Source organism: Homalodisca vitripennis, chromosome 4, assembly GCF_021130785.1.
Source record: "Homalodisca vitripennis isolate AUS2020 chromosome 4, UT_GWSS_2.1, whole genome shotgun sequence".
Taxonomy (NCBI): domain Eukaryota; kingdom Metazoa; phylum Arthropoda; class Insecta; order Hemiptera; family Cicadellidae; genus Homalodisca; species Homalodisca vitripennis.
This window is the reverse complement of record NC_060210.1, coordinates 69833081-69857380: the sequence shown is the minus strand read 5'-3', so window position 1 is coordinate 69857380 and position 24300 is coordinate 69833081. Positions and strand designations below refer to the sequence as shown.

At 33.5% G+C, this 24300-nt stretch overlaps 1 protein-coding gene across 1 annotated transcript; it reads left to right on the top strand.

Moving 5' to 3' along the window:
* The first annotated feature begins 3613 nt into the window (after positions 1–3613).
* On the top strand, positions 3614–14292 carry LOC124359485. The gene is made up of 3 exons (XM_046812247.1): positions 3614–3772; positions 9038–9219; positions 13233–14292. The coding sequence occupies exons 1-3, from the start codon at positions 3747–3749 to the stop codon at positions 13379–13381; spliced, it is 357 nt and encodes a 118-aa protein (XP_046668203.1). The 5' UTR covers positions 3614–3746; the 3' UTR covers positions 13382–14292.
* Positions 14293–24300: the final 10008 nt, after the last annotated feature.

Here is a 24300-nt window from a genome sequence, read left to right as displayed (position 1 = left end):
CCGATTGTACTGAAATTTTACATTGACATTTTTATGCTCCCTAATATAAATATTATTATTTAGAAAATCCCTCCGGGCCCCACTGGTCTCTAAAGTGCCGAAAAATACCATTTTGGCCCATAAAGTTTTGGAACATTAATTGAAAGACCTGCTAAATGAAATTACCTGCTCTGTGTAAACATTATTTTATGACAGCACAATCACATGGTTAATTATTTAAACTACTATTTTCAATTCGTTTATATTTATAGTGTGAAAGCATAGAGTAAGCTTAGTAGGAACTATATTTCTCCTTTTAAACCTTCTCTGCAACCATATAAGAAAATTAAGAGTTTTAGTAAGAATATAATCTTTATATATAAAACCTCAGCGAAGCCGTTATGCAACAAGCAGTATGGTGTACTGTACTTCTGTCTTGTATATGATTGGGTCACATATAAGAAATGGTATTGTTTATCATATAAATATAAAGTTAACTGAAAAATTACTATAAAAGTACAGTGGCGCACCCAGAAATTTTCTCTGGGGGTTGTCCGGAAGACGGTGGGGGGGGGGGGGTCGGGAGCATGGAAACCCGACTAATAGCAATATGGGAGTTCGGTCCCCGCGAGAAATTTTTGAAATACTTGTTTATATAATCGGTATTGTATATTACTTCTGAACGATTAAAAATAGGGTAAAGATCAGTTCAGAGTGTATAGAGTTTACAGTAAACCCACTCGACCACCAATCACCATGAAGTTTACACAGGTAGTCTACAATTAAAAATAATCTGTCACAAAAACAGTTTATATGAAATATATATAACTACAACGAAATTTTATTATAACAATAATAAAATATTGTACAACATAGATAAGTTTAAAACACAAATCAAGACCAAATCTAAATCTTGATGTTAGTCTCGAATAAAAAATTATAGATATCCGAGTTTAAAGTTGAACACAAACTACCTAATAGTCTATGCTACAATAACGGGAGTTATACTGAAATTTAGTTTTTTTATTTCTGAGTGTAAACATGTGAAACTGTTCACGATAACTTCAGTTTTTATATCGATAACAACGAAAATACACCTGGGTTTGACGTTTGCTAATTATACTACAACTTTGAAAATTCGTAATTCAGAATCTTCAGATCTGATTAAGACTAAATATTTGTACAAGATAGATACAAAATGTATTGTAATTGAATTTGAAAACTTAATTTTAAAATGTATAACAGTATGAAAACAAAATTGTTATTAAATTACCAGCTTAACTTTTATTCTTGACAAAGTGGTTCACAAAATTCGGCACTGGTCACGTTATGGGGTTAGGAGTCATTATATTGAGAGTGTAAGTTTGTAAACCATTATTTAAAACGTTTAAATATTAACACGAGTAAATTGAGCAGGTTTTGTTAATTTGTCGGTAACTGCTCGTTTTAACGCGCTAATTGCCAGCCTGCCCAGGGCAGTGTTGCCTCGTGGGGACGACGAATGACAACACACTAAATCACTACCGAACTGCTCATAGCTCGGGAAACTCAGTCAAGACTGTGACTACTGATCACGTAGAGATATAACAGATACTTCGTACAGGACACTCGTCTGTCCCGAGAGTAAGTCCAAGTTACCGTAAACCGAAAGTACCCGGTACAGGTTACTGCTAAAGGTACTTTTACGATACAGATACTTTACACGTTTACCACCGTTCCTAGTACAAAGTAATCGGACTCGTTTAGTAGTAACAGTAGCTGGAATTTGTAACTGAATAATTTTAGGATTACTCTGTGACGTATGATTGTAACCAAATACGAATACATTACACAGTTACCGTTGTTTCTGAGTTTAGCAGTCAGAGTACGGGAACATGTACCTGTACTATTTTAGAAGAACTCTGTAACGTATGATTTTAAACCAGTACGAGTACGTTTTGTGCTCGGTTACTGAATGTACCGGGTAGAGGTAGAAGCCACAAGAAATGCTGTAATAAGAAATTACCTCTATTTCGTAGTTGCTGCGTAACGGTAAAATTAAAATATTTAGAGTTTTGGACGAAATTAAATTATTATATGTGTAAGACCGTGTATTTCGAAAATTACAAGATTTATAAATTATATATGAATTTATAAATTTTTTACTATGACTGATTAAAAAAAATCCGACTTAAATGTTCTTCTCAGCCTAAAAAGGTTAGTAGACAATCGATTATTGTTAAATAGTGCTCTTGGTGGGGGGGGGGGGGAGGCGGTCCCGTTTGTCCCCCGCTCGTCGGTGTGCCCCTGTAAAAGTATGAATATTATTAATATTTTATTGCTACTTAATATTTTGTGATATGCAAGCAAAGCAAATGAATTATTTTTATCATTACCAGACTATTCGGGTTTTGGTCAAATATTAATTGTTGTTATGTTTAGCCTTTTGATTATATTTTAAAACAATAATCTGTCATATACTTCATAATCAATATGTTTTCTTTTTAAAGCAATGCGGTAGGTTGTGTATCATGTTAAAGCCGTTGTAAAAATATATTCTGCTAGAATAATATATGTATTATTTGAATTGTTATCGTTCATATAATGTTTTTTAATTGTGTCAATAAAATATTGTTTAATATCAATTTACAGGCAACACGTCATTGTAGCAACTGCATTTTCTTTCATCTTATGTATTCACATTTTTATCCAACTGTATTGGCTTAACTTGATAACGATATATTTATTGTTAGTAAATAGTAATTCCTCATTGAATTAAGCTATCTATTCTTTTCACTTATGTAACACATGCGATATAGTGTATAAAGTACCACATTGAACGGAGTAGCAACACTTTTCATGAATAACGATATACTTTCAGCAACATTTTAATGTTTGATAACATGTTTTCTCATTGACATAATCAATTCTTAGGGTAGTGATACAACGGCATCAGTTTTTGTGGAGGGAGGTGTAGTAGTGTTGTCGTAATAGCCCGTAGGTGTCAGATTTTTAAACCAGTATTTTAGACCTATCCCTCCCAGAGCAAACCCCTTCCTGGTGGGGTTTCCTATTTTGGTCTTAAGAAAAAAGAATAAAACCTTTCCTGGCTTAACTACCTGATTTGGATCGTAGCCCCCGTGACAAACTCATCTTATTGAAAGCTGCTATACCCTAGGGACAACCATCCTATTCAGGAATAAGCCGCCTGCCAACCTCGATCTTATAGTTATTTTAAAATAGATCTAAAAAAATAAAAATTTCTTTAACAAAGATTTAGTGTATTATATGTACAACGTAAAATACATATATTTTTATCTGAAAATGATGGCAAATATTGGTACATTGAAATAAGGTCTGCAACCAAAGATATTATTTAACAATTGCTAATAATTTTTATTACGATAGTGTTACCGTAGCAAAAAATATGAATACAGCAAATTATTAGGAATTACACTTTTAATAATTCTATAAGGCTTACTATTCAAGTTATCCTACTGTTCAGTAGAATTGTAAAACTTTACAAATTTATGCGAAAAACGAAATTATAAGAAGACGCGGGAAAGAACTCAAGGTCGCATGACGCCGAAGACAAGCGATTTAACATGCGCAGACTTCTGCGCAGAAGCTACTTTTTGATGCTCCACTGTTCGACTGGAGTTGGGGAGAAATATTTTGTTCTTTCTAAGTGTGAGTTTGTGTGGGAAGGTTGTCGTGACAGTGCAAATCTAGTAGTCCGTTTCTTTTGCGGTTTGTTGCTATTAAGTTCAATTAAATTCCTTTTAATAATGGCAGAAATCGCAGCAGAAGTTAAGTAAGTATTTTTATTTTATAAAAGTAACATAGTATCATAGATATGTTGATTTTTACATTATGCTTTGTTTTGGCGGTATTATCAACATGGCCGTTACATTAGCAGACACCATGCTTTATTGTGGGACAAGTTAAGATAAACTTACCTCGCGAATACCCATTCCACTACGATTTTAGGCTTTGTTGTTACATATTTGTTTGGTCCTTTATTTAATATTTAAAATTTAGTACATACTAAGTTAAAACCAGCCTAACCGTCAAGGCATAACACTTAAATTCCGCCGACTAAAGGATTTTACCGCCAATTAACAACGTGGGTTTTTGACCGTTATAAATATTTGATAATAAGTTATCTATACGTGTATTGTGTTGACATTCAACTAAAAGTTGACCACTGTAGTACAGATTATTTTACTTTGTAAATTAATCACAAATGGTTACTTTGCCTCAGTTGGTTATTTTGATTATGGTAAATTTAAATGAAATTATGTTATAACAGCATTCTATTATGTTTTATTATTGGGGGTCTATGTGGTCTGTGAATTGGGATGGGAGAGACTTTAATAAGCAGCCCACACTCTATATTTGATTGTTATTATCGAACTATTGGATATATTATCCAAATTATTATATATTAATTGTACCAACATTATGATATAGGCCTATTAACAACAAGAATAATTCATTACAAATTTTTTTGTATAATATAAATTTAATAATAGGCTAACATCACAAAATAACAAATCCAACTAGGCCTATGGCTTAGACCTACATAGTCAGAAATACTTACAATATTTATAGGATAGATTACAAGTATATCAGTGAGCAACCATTTTTGTGAAGGTAGTAGCCAAGGTAGTACCTATATCTAGAAATTTATCATACAATTTCCTCATATTCATCTTAATTTTCAAATTCTCAACAAATTAGTTACTTGTTTACATGACAAATGGCTGTAAGTAATAAGTAGAAATATGTTTTGTTAAATAAATTGTAAAATAGAATTATCCTTTGGATAAAAACAATCAAACAATTCGATAATTACAATCCAATAACGAGTGTAGGGCATTTATTAAAGTTACTCTCAATGGGTAAATGTTACTTGAGTAACCTGTTAGCAATGCAGTCATCTTTGCTCTCATATAATGTAGGCAATTATACGTTAAGAGCAACAGTTTGCCCATCAGAGCCAACAATCACCTTTAAATAGTTTACAAGGAGGGGACACAATTTCCTTACCCAACTGTAGGCTCGGTAAAAAGAGGAACTCTTTTCCTTTACTGGCTATGAAAATGTTTAATGTACTGCTTCTACAAGTAAGGTATCTACGGCTGGAGGTCTTCCAAGTCTAGGGTCAAGACTTGGCTGCTGAGGAGAGCATTCTACTCACTGGAAGTTTTTTAGTAGTGAGTTTGACACTATCTTGCCGCCACAGCCTGTGTAAATAGTTTGTAAATAGCTAAAATTTTAATAAAATATCTTGTACATGGCTAAATTTTTGACGCCATCGATCCAGCTACCTGGTCAGGGATGCAGATAACAAGTATCAAGTATAATTTGGTAGTTTACCTTTGAGTAGGGTAGAAAGTTCATAACAATCAGGTGGCTGCAGTATAAGTGACCACTAGAACAATCAAATCAGTGAACCAAATTATCGATTAAAAATACATACACTATTGAATACATAATATTCTAATTACTTATAGTTATTTACACTTGGTAATTACCAGCTTTTTATATGTATTAAAAAACAATATTGTTTAAAATTGAAATGTATTAAATAACAACATTGTTTAGAATTAATATGACAAATTACGCTAAAAACATTTGTGTAGTATTTGAGTAGGTCTAACATTAGCAAGTACAATGATATTATGAACTTGCATTATTTGTTTTTAAAGTTGTCATTTTTATCCTTCATAATAGTAAGAAGTAAATTTTACACTGCTTTGCTTATAACATAATTTATAAAATACATATTAGGCCTGAATAGCTTTTTAATTAGTCATTAAATTATTACTTTCTTAGGTATAAAAACATTGTTGAACTATACTACAAAGTCTGTAGACTTTGATAAGCGGCTTACACTCATCGATTGTCTCTCCTGTCTTGTAAGTGGTGAAGACAAACACATTTCTCCATTTGAACACGGGTCTCCGATGTTTAGTTTCCTGTCTGTCTGTCTGTATGTTTTTTATAAACAAAATTAATAGGCTACCTTATAAATAATAAACGAAATTATTTTAAATTTGGCTCAAATTTAATATTTACCTAACCTATGTCCCTTATTTCTGAAACCACTTTTAACCCTAAAGTGGCAGTGCAAAACTTCCAGTGTTGTTACACCTTGTTTTTGTGAATGTGCAAGTGCAGCCATTCTGTGGTTATGGGCGTAACAGCTGTACACATTCTCATGAGAATAAAATATGTTTATATACCTACAACAAGGCAATTTATTTAGTTTTTTGTGGGGATGGCCAACTGATTAGTTAGTTTTGTTCAGTTTTCAAAATTCTGACAATGATCAGGTGAGTGTAATGTGTAATGTTTCCTTCCCTTACTCTGTTTTTATTTAGCGAACTGATTTCATTTGTAAGTTTATACCTTAGGTTTCAATGACGGTTAGGTCATCCACCATTTTTTTCTCTCGCTTCGTTGTGGGTACTGGCTATGAAGTATGGTGTGGGTTGGTGGTATATTGGCAGTGTCACAATAGTAAATTAGTAACCTACTCAGTCTTTAATCATTTTAATTATGGGGCTCTGTTTAGGATTTATAAAGAGTATTTTAGTAGCGCAATACTTTCATCTTCTTTATTAAGTATTATGACAAGTTTTCTATAATCCTCTCTGTTTTAAAAAACACAGATTCTTCATTTGGTGGTTTTCTTATTTTATGTTTCAAACTGCTTTACTAATATTTTTGGAATTGAGAATATGATCAGCATTTGTGTCTGTTTCCTAATCAAAGTCCTCAGCTTCTGGTTATAGAATTTTTTAAAGCCAAAAGCATGTTCTTTGTCAGTTTTGTTTTAATGAACAAGTACTGTCAAGAAATGCTGTTAAGATGGTTATATTATTAAAGGCATCTTCAGCACTGTAATAGCCAAGTACTTGCTCCCAATTTTGTAAGGAGAAATTACGTTTCAGTTCGGCCAAGTTATTGAAATTGTGATGTGTGTACGAGAATTTGTAGTGGGATTTTTGTTTATTACGTTAAATTTAATGGTGCAGATTTGTCCTGTCAGATCTGAGATTCCTGTACTATAAAAATTTCACTGTGAAGGGCACTAGGCTGAAAATCAGTATGTTCAGCATCTATGGAAGAGGCTTCAGCTGTGGGTCATCCTGTTTCAAATCATCGAGTCAAAGGACATTTTGACACCCAAGGTTGTCACAGTTTAGTGAGTTAGCTCTCAACCTAAAAACAACACCAAATTTTTCGCCAATGTCTTTATTAGTTTCTGAGATATAGTATGTAAACGTTTTGGCCAAAACTTGTTAATATTGTGGCATTTGTCAAGTCGCAATGCTGCATAGTTATGTTTTTGGTACAAGATCTAGTTAGTACAACAATACCCTAGTTTACTAAGATATAATTCCTTTAATAGAGATGTATTTCTAATTAAATCATCTTAAATGGTGATTATTGATTGAAAAAAGTCCTGACTTTATATTAGACTTATATTTTGTTTCGTTTAACTCAAAAGCCCATCAATTTTATTTCACCATTCTATAGCAAATTGAATCTAGTTTTTGGTGATATACTAACTCCAAATATGGGTTTAAGAGTAACACTTCATTATTGATCAGTTTTGAATAACACATGTCACATGTCAAATTTCAGGTATTTTACTTAAGAATTTCATCTGTATATATAGCCTATATAAATGAATGTTTGTATGTCCTTTATAGACTCAGAAACTATTTGACCGATCATTATGAATATTTATATGTATTTTTCTACGTTGAATATTTATATGCTATGCCCATTGATGTAACTCACCAGGAGGCGCTGCAAAATATAAAAGTTATCAAAGCGCCTGCAGATTATAAACTGCAACAGTTATGTATATTAAATAGCTAAACACTATTTGAAGACGCTAAGTTTTTATGTATATTTGTCTTTAAAATAAATTTCTGGTTGAACTTAAAGCTTGAGTGTTAGACCACTTTATAATAAAGTACATGCACTTGTACAGTGGCTATAAAAATACACTTTTGACAGTTTTTCTTGATCATGGCAACAAGGTAACTCTCCATCGGCTTTGGAAATATAATTCACTTGAACCAGAAGTTCTCATACACAGGAAAAGCTTACAAAAAGCATGCAAAGCCGTGGGAAACATCCAGCTATTTAGCTTAATAAATAGCAGACTTATTACAAAAAACACAAAATGATATGGCATCGTCACATGACAAATGCCACAGTATTAGCAAGTTTTAACAAAAAGTTTTAACATACGATATCTAAAAAATTAAGATATTGGAAAAAAATTGTGGTGTGGTTTCTTAGGTCTATGGTTTGAACTGTAATTTCATGAAATTCGGACAATCTTAGGTGTCACCCTCCAGATGATTTGATATGGAATGATTCTGTTAGTGATCATCGTTAGTGGAAGTGAAAGCCTGGTAATGTTGAATGAATTAAGGTACTTCTCTCAATAATTCTCTTTCTGTTATCCGAGTTAGGTTATTGGTATTGATATCTCCAATTAAAACTATATTTGAATTGTCTTTAGGTAAAGAGTCAAGTATGTGTGTGAGCACCTGGTGTAAATCCCCCTAGGGATTTACACCATCCTAGGGATTTTGCATCCTAATGTGCAGGTTTTTTTTCTTTAACTTTATTGTTACAGCAGAGACTTCACAAACCAGAGGAACACTAAGCTTTTTGATCTGCTGGCTTTGATACGTTGCCACATACTGATACACATTTCTTTTTTGAACTAAGCAAACACAAAGAATCAGGGTTTATATCTTATGTCAGCAGCTGTTAGAATTCTTGAACCTAAATTCAGAGAGTTGTAAACTTCTGGAACTATCTGAGTTCTTCATGTAGTCTTATAACAAAAAAATGTATACTACAATAATCTGTTTCATGTAGGTCCAATATTGCTTCTGCTAAATGAAAATTTTATTGAAACTGGACTCTAAAATATATTATTATATGTACTAAATATTTGCATAGCTATTTTCATTCAAATTATAAATGTTTAAATTACACTACCACATGATTTTGATTATAATCAACACTGTGTTTTCAGAACTGCTCAGGCCACTCCTGAGAAAGAGGTAGAGAAGAAAGAAAAGGAAATTGTAAAAGAAGCTCCTGAAGAAAAGCCCGTTGAAAATGGACAAGAAACTGAAGCACCTAAGGATAATGGAACAAATGAAGCTGAGGAAAATGACACTAGTGAAACTTGTGAAAATGGCAGTGCAACAGAAGGTATGTTTGTTTAAAGTTGAAAAGTAGCCTAGATTATTATCTCAGTGGGTATAAAATAGTTTGGCAGCTATGTCAGTAATGTCCACACCTGTGGTCACCGCCTCACTTATGGTAAAAAAGAAAAATACCCCTCGAGATTGTATCAAAATTCAAGCTCAGATTACGTGAATGCTCATAAAGTTTATTTTCAACTTTGGTACTACTAGTAACACATTTATAATAACCTAATCTAAACATACTTATATTGCTAAATAAAAAGTACACAAAGAAAAACGTGCTTCGTGATAGTACCTAATTGAAGCTCAGGTCACACAAGGGCTCATTAACTTTTATATTTATAATAAGTACAAATGTATTTACTTATTTATATAGCCGAATGCAAATAGTAGATATGGACAGAGTAGCTTCCTTCTCGCCGATATCGTTTCCTTTTGGGAGGCAGAAAACGAGATTAAATAATTGTAATAATTACATATAATTTCCACAATTAGTTAAATAACAGTATTTTTTAGTAATTTAGTTTTAATTAGGTCTCTGTAAGAAAAACGTAAAAATATAGTGACTCCTGGGTAATACCAAAGTACTGGTTTTTTGTTACACATTAGCCCTGATTGGCCCCAGTCAATGGGCTAACAGTAATGTCTCCGACCATCAGCGCAGCCTGCGGTTGATGCTACTCTACGCTGATGGTGACAAATAAAAAATATCCCTTGAGATAGTAATTGATTAGTAAAATATAGTTCCCAAAAGCTGACCACTGATGCTTAACAGCTAAAAATATTACAAACTTACCTATACATATTATTTTACGCAGCAGGAAGACACTGGTTGATGCCGTAATTGAATTATGTCATATAAAGGATTTAAATTACTACTATGAAGAAACTCGTAAAACAATAATCTCTAAACCAATTTGTTGTCTTAACCTTACGAAAGATGATTATAATTTGAACAGCTTTATGAATCATAAGTTGAATAATCCATTACCTACAATTTATAATCTGTGAAACTGTCAATGAGATCATTGAAATGTGGAGAGTGACATCACCGAATTATTTAAAGACAGTACTTGATTGTAACAATATATAATATGATCTACAAAATATTTGCTGGCCATACTGGAGCCAATTAGTATCCAAGGTTGACTCCACTAAAAAGTCTAGTAGGGTTGATCGTTGTCAGTCTTCATTCATTTCCGGTTGTGGTATTTTCATAAAGCATTTTTCATAGTTAATTATCTATTTTATTATTAATAACTGCTAACGTGGTGCTGAAACCCGGAATTTACAATCTACAATGAATAAGAATAGTCTCTTCAATGTTCTGATACTTAACCATATGAAAATTAAAACCATAACGCTCAGGTAACCTCCATGAACTAAAGACAAAAATGTAAAACCACTTACATGTATCACTATTGTTGAATCAGGAGGAGTTGTTACATTGTCTCACCATCAGAGACACCTAGACCACAAGATATTGTGTAATATATAGGTCTCTTCAGACGAGCGTGACTCTGAATTTCAGGAGCTTTTTATGAAGTACAAATTGACACATTGATCCCCATGACTACAAGCAATGTAAATATAGTTAAATATAGTATATTAGAGTCTAATGAACTGCTACTACTTCAATAACCATACTGGCTGAAGTTACGTGTTTTGTAACCCTATGATCCCAAAACAATTTTCCATACCGAGAATAGCTAAGTTGTTATGATGGACTGTTATTATAACAAACTCGTCCAATAATTCCTGGAAATATGTCTCCAGAAATTATTAGACTTACTAAGGCTTCATAAGTCTTTTCAAAGCTTTCTCAACACTGCAATAGACTATGTTTACTGACCAAAAATAGAAGAAGACCTCAAAAGCTACATTTTGAACTGCTGATTATACAAGTTTAGTAAACACAACATTGCAAATACTCTTAGATAAGAGGTAATTCCTTCAAGACCCTGGTGGTTCTTAGGTGTAGATTTATTTGAATTCAACAGAAAGATTACCCTGTGGAACACGCTTATTTGGAATATTTCGAATTTGATCTTTTGTTGAACACAACCAGCAGAGTATTGATAAAAAAGTGAAGAAGTTATTTACAAGAAGACAGATTCATTTGAATTTAAATACTGTTCAAAAGCAAACATGCGGTATTTGCTTTGTATATGGCGTCAATGAGCAGTCAGTGACAGCTCCCCTTCACTGATACTACGCAACTCAAATCCATGTATTCCTTTTAGTTGATGGATGACAGTCATTGTGTTTTTGCACAAAACTCACGGATGACTAATGGAGAGCCTTTTGATGTCCATTGTGACGTCATAACCAAAAACCCATGTCTCATCTTCATTGTCGTTTGCCATTTCATAAAATGTTCCTCAGTTAACCTGAATTCGACGTTTGTGGTCTTGGGTCAACAGTTTTGGAACAAATTTTGCCACAACACAACGTATTTTAAGTTTTTCAGTTTAATTTTCTCGACATGAACCAAATAAAATTTACATTCTTCTGCCTCATTATGTATTGATAGTCGATGGTCTGACCATACAAGAGCAACATTGTCATCATTGATTGATATTGGTGGGCGTCCGGAACGAGCATCATTTTCTGTGGATGTTCACCATCTTTAAACCTCTTGTACCACTGATAATAACATGATCGGCTTAAACATTCTTCACCAAAAGCGTCTTGTAACATCAAAAAAGTTTTGTTCAGATTCACACAAAACTTCACATAAACACATTACTATTCCTTCACATTCATTTTCATTAAACAAGAAATAGCCAAAATCCATAAAGCTAAACCTTAAACGAACTTTGCTTATTTTTGTTTCTTTGACATTATGACTGATCTGAAACAACGTACACAATTTCGCATAACATCTGTAAGATCTTGGCCATGAACATTGTAGGAATAATTCGTTTTCTAATAAGAAGAGCTCCTCCTTCAATGAAACACCAACTTCTGTTTCAAAATTACATAAAGCTCCACCATTAATTACATCATAAGTGTGATAACTGAATAGCTAAGGACTTCGACTTTAGGATTCCTCCACACTGGGCTGAAATAGTTAAATTATTACTAAACTTGTTGGATGGAACTAAATTATTACTGAAATTGTTGGAACTAAATTATTACTGAAATTGTTGGAACTGTTAGTTAAAAAGTCAGAGTATTAAAAATAGATTTGAGTTATTTTACAGGTACTTAAAAAAACTTTTTAACTCTCCAGCTTCCCAAAAAACTGCTCTTTATAATTAAATCTTATAAGGAGGTTAGTATATCTTTCAGTGAATATCACTTATTTCAGTACTGTTTTGAATGCCATTTAAAAAGAACATGCTTACAGTGTCTCGGTTTTGCAAAATAAAATTGTGTGTGTGAAGCTGTGGATAGTTACTAGTAGTGTATGTAATGTATGTTTAACGCATAGGAAATTTCTTATAATTAAAAGGAATTCTTTTATATATATATATTTGTCCCTATTAGCCCACTTCTATTAGGCTATTGTATGCAGTTTTCGCTTTTCCCATTGTACTTCATCAGTTTTGTGTTCTTCGTGAATCAGACTTGGATTTGTTAAACTTTCCAACAAAAAAAGGAGCCTTAATTTTAACTTTACAATGCCAATGTTGATCAGTGGAGAATAGATCGGAAGCAATACATGCTAAATAAACAGGCAAATTAAATTTTTTAGACTGAAATAACTATTCAAACTAAAAGAATTTAAAAAGTTACTTTATTGAGTTTTATTACCTAAAAAACTTATGATCCTAACTAGAAAAACTGTCTACTAAAAACAAAAGGCAGTAAATCAGTATGGTTTTTGGTTATTTGATAAAAAAAGTTAAGGAGTGAACAATATTTTGACGAGTACCAACCAAAAAATATACTTGATAGTCTGGGTTGTGTGTGTATAAGATTAAACACTAAATTTTCTCTCCTACCTTTGCCCAGTTTAAAACGTTCACCATTATGTGGTTACAAGTAATTGTCATACCCTTTTGATTTCAGAGTCAACTGATACGGCTCCTCTGAAGAGAAAGTCTGAAGGTGCTGTGGATGTTCCTGATGATGCAACTACCAATGGTGTTAGTCCACAGAAAAAAGCAAAACTGGACGAAGCACCAGTAGAAAATGGAGAAGCAGAATCTGTCGCCTAGTTGTACTAATCTATTAGTATATTTGTTTGTACGTGAGGAGTGGGTAGAATGCACCAAGTTGTGGTGTTAACTTTTTTTATTTAACATCGACTTTGTACCTGTGTTGATTACTACCCACTTTAAAATCCACTTCATTTTAGCCTGTCATTGTTCAAATATGTTTTTTTAGCATGTCTTGTTTGTAAGGACTTTGTGATTATTAATTGTAAATTTCTGTGTTTATTTTCAGCATTCCTGCTTTATATATTATATATATTTTTGTTTAGGGATGGGAATTGCAGTGTGAGGGATCTAATAGAGATAAGAGGCAACCTATACTTAGACAGTACCTGGTGGTTTTGCGTACAAATTAGTTACCTTCTACCCTTAATTCTTGTTCTGGCATAATAAGTAATATTTAATTAACCTATTGTTATTCTACACTTAGTATACACTCAGTGTTATAGTAATATTGGCCCTATTGTTGTTAACGTAAATACAGTTGATGTTGTTAATAGTTGATAAGGAAACAGTATTAAAAGGGCATAATTTAACTATAAAGTTATAGAGATATAAGTATGATATTGTAATTGAAATTAAAATAAGACAACTTGTGTATATTGCATTTAAAGTGCTGCCACTAAACTCCTCTGGTGCTGACTTGAGAATCTTAGTAAGATTGTAGTTTTATATCTTGCCCCTTTCCTACATTGTCAATTTAAAGTAAATGACAATTTTTATATTCTCTTGCCTGTGTTAGTAAATTTTAATTGTTGAAATCTCAAAGAACTTTAATTTTACATGACAATCTGCAAGTTGATAACAGGATACTTTTGTACACAAATCAAATCCAATGGTAGAGGTTGGAACAGTGTTCATAATTTTGTACCTTACTCTATATTGCAATAATAAAGAGTTAGTTTCAACCAAGAGTTTTGTTTTATTAAAAATCCATATGTATGCACAAGGAAATATAATGTAGCTTAGTTTCAAATGTGGACATAAATAGGACAGAATTCCTATTTGTTCTCATAAAACATGAATTTGGTATGTGTAATTACATTTTTTCAGATATTCGGGGTTCACATAGACCTGGAATGTCAGGGAATTTTATAAAGACCAGGGAACACTCTTAAAAGATGCTTAAAATCAGGAAAAAATAGAGTAGAAAAAATAAAATTCAGAAAGTTTTACAATATTTTAAATTTTTATTCTCTTAAAGGTTATTATAATAAAAATTTAACCTAGTTTAGCTCAAAAATTGAGGAATTCACTAAATTGTGGAAACAAGCCGTCTTATTAAACACAAGTTGAAATTTTTCATATTAGGTTTTTTGTTTTTGACCCTATCTTTGTAAAAAATCAGACCCCAAATTTTCCTGGTCCTTTTTGTTACTCAGGTCTAGAGATTCTCATGAGAGAAAATTAATCAAAAGAATGGTCAGACCTAATAAAATGCCTACCACACTAAGTAGACACAATAGACCATCATATTAAAGAGACTTCATTCAGTGGTAGTATGGTAGTCATTAGTAAGTATCAACTACAACCTAAATTAAAATAAAAAAATCATACCAGAGCATTGTGACAAGCATAAGTCGGAATCACAACTACTATGTTGTGTGTCATGCCCACTAACTCTATAGATGCACTTAATAAAAACAAAACAATACTAATTATTAAAACTGGACTGCATAATATAGATAGGTCACAGTAAATCTACCCTCAACAACCCATGACTGACCAGAGGCCAAGTAAATGGCAATAATCACAGCAGAAACACGACGGTAAAAGGAGGGAGTAGGAGAGTGCCTTTTTAATTATTGGTTCATTCAATCAATCAATCAGAATACTTTATTCGTATACATCAAGTACAGAATAGGTGTCAGGAGTAGGAATAACAAAATTAAGTTACAAGTAACCTCAATTTTGTTTTACAGTGTTATATTAATGCAATGCAGTTTTGAGTGTGGTGGTGGTCAACTGCGCAGGGACGGGTTGTCACTGGAACATGGCTGAAGATCTCCAATTGATGAATTCTTCAACTGAGTAGAATGGTCTCTCTGCAAGCCAAGCCGATAGACGCTGTCTTGTACTGCTTACATTGGGACCTTTAATTGTCTCTGGTAGTAGGTTCAGAAACTTCACTCCCATGTAGGAAGGCTTTTCTTCAAAGAGTGAAAGATGGTGTACCGGTAGGGTGAAATTCGTAGCTTGTCGAGTGTTACGGTTGTGCCTTTCTATACCTCGTTCAAGTTGCAGTCCGCAGGCGTAGGTTGTTACAGCTAGGATGTACATGCTAGCCACTGTTAAGATTTTCAGTTCACGGAATTCAGGTCTGCAACTTTCTCTTTGGTCAATCTCTGTTAATATACGTATTGCTTTTTTCTGGTGGATAAGGACACGCTGTAAATTGGTTGCTGATGAATTTCCCCATACTTCTAGGCCATAACGAAGATGTGATTCGAAGAGTGAGTGGTAAGCAATCTTGGCTGTGTTGGTGTCACTTATAGTTTTAATTCTTTTAATGACATAGAGACCATTACTCAATTTACTACAGAGACTGTCAATATGAGGAGTCCATGTCAGTTTCTGGTCTAATATTACACCTAGATACTTGACTTCTTCTGGAGCTTTCACATCTGGGATCCTGTTTACTGCATTATTTCTTCTGCCAAACACCAGTTGTTGTATCTTCTCTTCATTAACTACTAGGCTATTGTGGTGGCAATATTGTATTGCCATCTTTAAGGAGACAAAGGAATTAATTTCAAGGGCTCCAGGGTTTTTTTCTCTAAGGAGGAGTATGGTGTCATCTGCATACATAAGAGACTTTCTGTAGTCTTCCATGTAGTGCGGGAGATTATTTGTGAATAAGATAAAAAGGATGGGGCCCATATTGAGCCTTGTGGAACACCCCTTACTACTGGCAGTGGCCTTGATCTCACTGTTTGTGTAACCCCTCTTTCAGTATATTTAAGTTCAACCATCTGGCTTCTTCCCGTTAAATAGCTATTGAACCATTCTGCAGATTTCCCGCCCACTCCAATTCCTCTCAGCTTGTTACATAATTGGGTGTGATCCAAACAGTCAAATGCTTTACTAAAATCAAGAAGAATTGCAGTTGGTGTGTTTCCTTTCTCTAAGTTGTCTATTACATAATGCTATTATAGCAGATGTGGTTGATTTCCCTCGTACAAAACCATGCTGATGTGGTGTAAGCAACTGATTGGTTGATAGATGTTGTAGTAGTCTGTTAAGTACTATTTTTTCGAAAACTTTGGAAAATGTGGGAATTAGTGAGATAGGTCGGTAATTCTTTGTGTCCAGATGGTTTCCTTTTTTTAATTTTGGATAGACCTTAGCAATTTTCAGCTCACTTGGAAAAACCCCCTGTTGAAATGAGCGATTGATGATGTATGTTAGTGGTCTAACAAGTTCTTCTTTACATTTTTTCAAGAGATTAGCAGATACATCATCTATTCCAGCTGATGTTTTGTTTTTTAGGGTGTTAATTACTTGACTCAACTCCTGCTCGTTTGTTGGCCGAAGAGACATTTGGGATATCTGATCTTGCGCTTCTCGGCTGATAGTGGCATTGAGGATTTTTTTTGAAGGGTTTCATTGGCTATATTAGTGAAGAACTCGTTAAGATGATGACCAACTTTTTGAGGAGCATTGGTTTTGTGACCATTTATTTCTAGTTCAATTGTTTTCTCTGTGTCTTTTGCAGTCTTCCTTTCTCTATTGATCACCTTCTAGATAGTTTTGCTTTTGTTGTCTGCTTCCTCTATTTAGACTGCTGTGGCCTGGCGTCTAAGTTCCCTTTAGCTTTAAGTCACAAGTTTTTTCTTATTTGACATCATTATTTTATCTTCCTGTGCTCCGCTCACCATATATCTGTTCTGTGCCTGCAGAAATTCTTGTTTTAGAACCTCAGCTTCATGATTTGTTAAAGAAAATTGTTTTCTCTTCTTCCTTGTTTTTGCTTCGGGACATGTTTGGTTAATAGCTTCTGCAATAATCTTACTGAAGTTACTGTAAGAGTTCTCTGCTTGATATTCATTGAACAAACTTTCCCAGGTTTCTTGATTTAGAATTGATTTTAAGTTCATAACATTTCTTTTGCTGAAATTTCTCAAAAATAGAACTTGGTTCTGTGTTTCTGGGGCAGAGGTACGGTATTTAAAATTCTATATGAAATTCTTAAAACCATACTGTGCATTGGTTTATTACAAATCTCTAATCTGCTTGATACTTTAGGTTTCCTTGTTAATAAATTTTTCAGAATTGGCAACCAAAGTGGTTTAATTTCAACTGATCGGTTGGTCTACCTATTTAATTATTAAGCCACCATTAATTTCCTATTAAAGAAATGAGATTCACGATGTATTATGATGTATGCTTCATCCCAATTCATATGATGGTCTTGGGACCAACAGTGATGTGTAAGTTTTACTTCTCTGTTAGTCCCTTTCTTGTCTTTTCCTGAAAACATCTTGTACAAAACTTTATTAAAATAGGAATGCCCAAAAAGGTTTGCTTTATTGCCCAAAGGAGAGTAGATAATAAATGTTGTTAGATCTTTTTATGGTGTTCCAAAAGTCCCCATTTGTCAAAACTATTTCCTTACATTAGTCTCAAGGGAGGAGATATGAAGAATATTTTGAAAACATCAAAGAAAAATATTTAACTTTTAAAAATAAAATGCTCTAAGAAGATGGCATTAAGTGCAAAATTTTGAGTTCTAGAGAAAAAAAAAAACAAGAGAGTATTAATACCCATATCTTAATTATTAGTAATATTTACCAACACTAGTATGCCAAATGATTATGCAATTTTTGTTCAATTAATGTTACAATACATGTAGTTAGTACCTTCACTGACGCCTGGAGGCCACAAGAAAACTCGGGGTTTTTTCGGTGGATACGGTCTGCGAAAAGATAATGGAGGACGAGGGGAACTGGGATTGTTTGTCACAGTTCGTCCGGGGCATCCTCCTGGAAAAGAAACCCGATCTGGACCGCGAAGTGGCCCAGATCCCTTGACCGAGCGGCTGGATAAGGAGCGAGCCCCACGGGCTTAAGCCAAATTTAGGCCTAGCCTGAAGTAATGTGATAAACAATCCCAGATTAGAATCCTAAAGAGTAGAGGAGGTTTTTTAGTGGGTAAACCCGTTTTTAGGGGAGTCCCACACTACAGGCTGGCCACCTGTGTGCGTAATTGCATTTTTCCTGCCTCTCCCTCAAAAAAAAAAAAAGAAAAAAGAAGTACCTTCACTGTTTGTACTGAATACTCTTAACTGTCCAAATACGCACATGTTACATACATTTTTGTGTGTTTGTCGCAGTCAATGTGTCCACTAAAGTGTGCATACAAATTTTTTTCTAAACACAAACATAACATTTTGTATTTTTCTTATTTATAATTGAATCTCTTTTAAGTACAGTAGAACCCCTCATATCCGGCCACCACGGGACCGAGCCCCTGGCCGGATAAACCAACCTACAGTACACAGCACTTGACGAAACAAAATAATTGTACTGTACTGTACTAACCGGACTGGAAATAATCAACGAACTGTTTACAGGTTAAACCTATTAGCTCAACTGAGGAAAAACACAGGAAAATGTAAACAAATAGATACACCAAAATAACGCAAGAGTCGTGGGAGACTAGTGCGTGCAACTGCGCGTCTGCAAGCCGTGGTAAATAAATTTCGATATTGGCTTCCGGGAAGTGGCCGGATAAACCGAGGTGCGGTAAAACCGAGGCCGGATATGAGGGGTTCTACTGTAACATAAAATAATAGGACTGGTTTTTTAAGAATACCGTTTTAACACCTGATCATCAAACATTTGCCAATATTCAAGTAAATCAATTTTAATTATTTTTAGATTACACAGCTTATTTGTTGTGTGTAAATTTGGGTATAATACCTTACATTTTGCTCAATAATTACTTTTACAGAATAAACAGTTGGTGAAAGCTTCAAGGTAGTGTACAAACTTGGCTTAAATGTCTGCCAGCTGGAGGTAGTGCTCAATTTTGTACTTGTAAAAGGTCTAAATAAATAATATTTTAATCATTTTTGACAGGATGTATTCATATTTTACTAGAAATAACAGCTTTTATGAGCATGCCTCATGATGTTAGTGCTCAGAAATGTAATGCTTCAGTATTGCAATAACTAACACTAGGAATTTATTTCATAACTTTGTAATGTTAAACTGAACGTCCTACTTAGTAAGGTTATTAGTAGTGTAATGTTTGAATATATCTGGGATTTCTTTTATTTCTATTGTTTTCCCATTAATGGAACACAGCTTATTTATATTTAAAGACAAAAACAGTGTTCAAGGTAAAAACAACAGAGAAACTATAATATAGAGTGGCAATGTGTAGTACTAAAGTGAAGTCACCTGTGAGTAGGCTAACATGGCGGTGGTGACACATGACTTGCCACTTGCACTTTACTAGCTGTCATCGCTACAGTTCCCCTGAGCTCTAACCTTTAATAACATACCTTCTTCTATAGCATATAGTTGCAGTAAGTCATCAAAACAGTATATTGACCTCACAGCATTACGCAGGTAATTTCAAATAACAATGAATAAATGTTATTGTAAATTGGATTATACCATTCGTGTATTATATTGATTTAAAATTCTCTACCCGATTAAAGTTTGAAAAATAGTTTTTTACTATAAGTACATCCAAAATGGCAGATCCTAGGTGTTTGACTATAAAAAAAACAAGTATTATCAATATGTAGGAAAAATACTGGGTAAAGCACATACTGTAGATTTATAAGTTTTAGGTTCCAAGAAATCTTTAGGGAAATTGTGCTCAAAAATTGATCCTGTGTCAGAATTTCAAACGTTTTGAGGCAATGTGTGGATCAGGATTTCTCTATCAGAACCAACACTATAAATCAAGATATAGAAGCATATAATTTTTTGTTAATTAAATCATTCACTAGTTTATATTTTAATAAGATAAGTATACACCATTATCCAAAGAACATGAATGGCAATGTGTGTAAAATCTAATGTAAGACTAATAAAAATGTATGGAAGACCAGTTTTATAACAATTGAATCAATAAAGACATAATGAACATTTTCGTAACCAAGGCATATTAATAATAGGTAACAAAACGGTCACTGATTAAATATTTATTTATTTAATTTCCTTCTGATTTCTTCTATCCTCTAAGCTCACACAACTTAGCTTACAAATAATATATTCGCTTAATGTTAGTGAGGTTTTAGTTTATGTTATGGTAACATGTTCCTATGAACACAGATATCACGTAATAAAGAAATTCCTGTAATTACTGTGGTGTAAGAGAGAGTGTGGAGTGATGAATGCCGGTGCTGCAGCACAGCTTGCTCAATATACTGGGTGTTTATAAATGAATATTGGTGTTTTAATGTTTTTATTATATAAAACTTAAAATTACAAGTAATACATTTAATTAAAGAGTAACTCAAATAGCTATGGAACAATACAATAAAATTGGTATGTAAACCATAGTCTGCAGACTTTACATCCTGTAAGATCTGTAAATGATACAGATGTAGTTGTAAGCGTTTCTGTAAAACTTTCTAGTCATCACTCGAATTGCTAATCCATGACAAGCCTTTAGAACTGATTTCTGTGGGCTACACATACAAGTTTCTCTCACTCTCTTCACTAACCTTTGGTCGTCTCGGTAGTCTTCCCTTTGCAAAGACAGCCAGTTTCTTCTAACTGGTGAAACCATCTAAGGATATTATTACCACTTGGAGGACCACAACATAACTTTATATAGAACGCACGTTACACAATTACATTAAGAAATCTGTATATTTTCCTCCAATAAAATTCAAACCTTCAGATACTACCTTAGAAAAGAGACTTGGGGGAGGAGTTGTGTATTGAAAATGACTTTAATTCAAAATTTAATATTTTTTCAACACATTATGGTTCTTCTGTGAGATATGCTTCTCTCTTATGAAATGTAAAACAAAAGATCAAGATTCATTGTTGAGAGTTCCATTGAGTACAACTATTGCACAGCTCAAAGGTCATTTACAAGAACTTGATACGAAAACAAAAAATCTTAAATCTTCACATCCCCGTCCTTTAGAGTATAAAATAAAAACATAAAGAGTGCAACAAAGAAATAAATAAAGTCAAATCCAAATTTATAATAAATAAAATGTTGCAAATCTTTGAGGCAGAAGGTTTTATCCTTAAGAAAAGAAAACTCAGGTGGCCTCGATACAATTTCCTTAAAACTCCTGAAAGAAATGAGTGACTTGATTTCCAGTCCTATGTTGAGTGTGAGAATTTTAGACAGATATCGTTGGTATATCTAAGGTAATGGGAAAAAATATTTCTGAAAACGCTAATTGGATCTTTTCATTAGAATCAAATCTTTCTCAGTCTCAGTTTGGGTTAATCAAGTGGAGGCCATCAATCAGCTAGTATCATCCATTGCCAATTCCCTTGACTCCTGCCAGTGTGCTGCAGGGTTATTTTTTTATTTAATGAAGGCATTCTATATGGTTAACTACAGCCTTCTTCTACACAAGCTACATCATATTGGTCTGAGAGGTGTAACTTACTCGTGGATTGCTTCTTATCTCAAAGGTAGTCCAACGTACCCCAGTTCCTTTCCATGACAATGTGTGTTGTCTAAGGTTGGCTTATTCCTTAGTCTTAGGTTGTGAGAGGAGTTCGCCAAGGCTCTGTACTTGGACCCCTACTTTTCCTGATATTTATAAATAACTTGCCAAATAGCATTTAATCTGCGGGGGTGTGTTTATTTGCAGATGACACCTCTTTACATGTATCTGCCAAAAACCAATCAGACTTGGAAATAAATGTATATGAGGAGACAAGTTCCCTACTACAGTGGTTTCAAGAAAATTGCCTGCTTTTGAATCGAGAGAAAACAAAAGCGATTGAGTTTTGCATCACCAAATCAAATAATCATGGTTCCATATCTTTTATTGTTGGAAATCAAGAAGTGAAGTCTGTTGTAGAGAGCAAATTCCTTGGAATTGTTCTTGACAAGCGTCTAAACTTTGGAGTCCAAGTCAAATAAGTATGTAAAAGTCAGTTCTGGAATTTTCGTTCTGAGGTGCCCGTCTTCTCTGGTCAACAGAAAAGCTTTGGTTGCAGCCTACTATGGGATTATCTATCGATATATTTCATATGGTGTCACTGTTTGGGACCATGAAATACAAAAACAATATCTTTAAATTGCATTGTCTTGAATTTTTGTTTTTCCGGGGATTGCGTGTCGCCACTGATTGCTGTTTGGATTCCGGTGTGACATAACGGACCCAAGTTTCATCACCTGTCACAATTTTGTTTAAAAAATCCTCACCATCATAATTGTACCGTGTGAGAAAAGTAAAAGCACTTTGAGTCTCTTGGTTTTGTGCACGTCAGTAAGCATTTTTGGAATCTATCGGGAACACAGCTTGCGATACCCAAAGTGGTCCGTAACAATTTTGTACAAAAGAGTGTGTGAAATTTGTTGGAAATCGTCTGATAGTGTTGTCATAGTGAAGCATCTTTCTTTTGGATTTGTTAGTCAACTGCCCTTATTAGACCATTGGATGACGAGAGATGGCAGACTACTCTGATTTTCATCATGCACATTTGTTCGACTGCCATTAAACGTTCTAACCCACTTTCTCACCATTCCTTCACTCATCACGTCTTTCCCATAAACATCTCAAAGTTGATGATAAATTTTAGCTGGTTTCACATTCCTTGCGTTCAAAACTCTCATTACAGAATGTATATCACAATCGGCGGGATCACTAATTTTTTAACATTTTAATCGTTCGTAAGAGAAAACTGAAAACACAACATAGAACAACTAAAATGGCGTGAGTCGATAGCCAGTGAACAAGGATGGACTAGTGCGCATGCATAGAACACCGATTGCAGCACTACGGCGTACGTAGAATGAAACGGTACTTTCTTCCTGAACACACCTCATAGTTGAAATATTTAAGTTCACCAAACTGTAAAATTTGTACTGTGTCTCTAATCAGTAAAAATGTGTAATTTTGCTATATCGCTAAATAGTAAATAGCATACTGGACAAATAAAATATTTATACTTATTCAAATGGAGTTCAAGAATATTTAATATATAATTTTTAATTATTTTGACCTGACCTATAACATAAAAATTATTATTAATTGAGGAAAAAAATTATTATAAACATTATTATTAAAAAATTGTGGTTAAATTGAAAAAGATTATGAAAGCTCCCTTTCAGATACCACAGCATCTACATAACAGATGACATGAAATATGCATAAATTTACATAGTAGACAATCCATATTTTGTTAATATTTCATGTACATTTTTGTTTTAACTGATCATTCAGTTTATGGCAATCTTCGAGAGCTGAACTATCGATTTCTCTCTTTCACTGTCTCCTAGTAGTGCTTGTCACCACAGCAAAACTGACTATGCAGTTATTGTTTGTAAGCTGTCACATAATTTTATTTAGTAACTAGTTAGGATAGCTTTAGATAAATTTTAATCTGTGAGTGAAATAGGACAGTTATATTATTACTGCACTTTTGATAGGTTTACACAAAATGGCTTTATGTTGTACAGGATAAAATAATGTATTATATATGATTTTTATTTAGATTTAGATACTCTCTCACATGATTTAACTAAAAAATATATTTAATTATTGTTTGTAATAACATTATTAACAAAATGAATATAGCAAAAACTATATTCAGTATATAATCACACTGAATATGGATGCAATGAAGGTGTTGAGTTTTTCTTAGTCGTTACATTTGCCTAAATACTCTGCAAATACTGTTAACAAATGGCACTTTAAAATACTTTTTATTTTTGCCCTAGAAGTGAAAAGTTAAAAACATGATAAAGGCATAAAAACATTA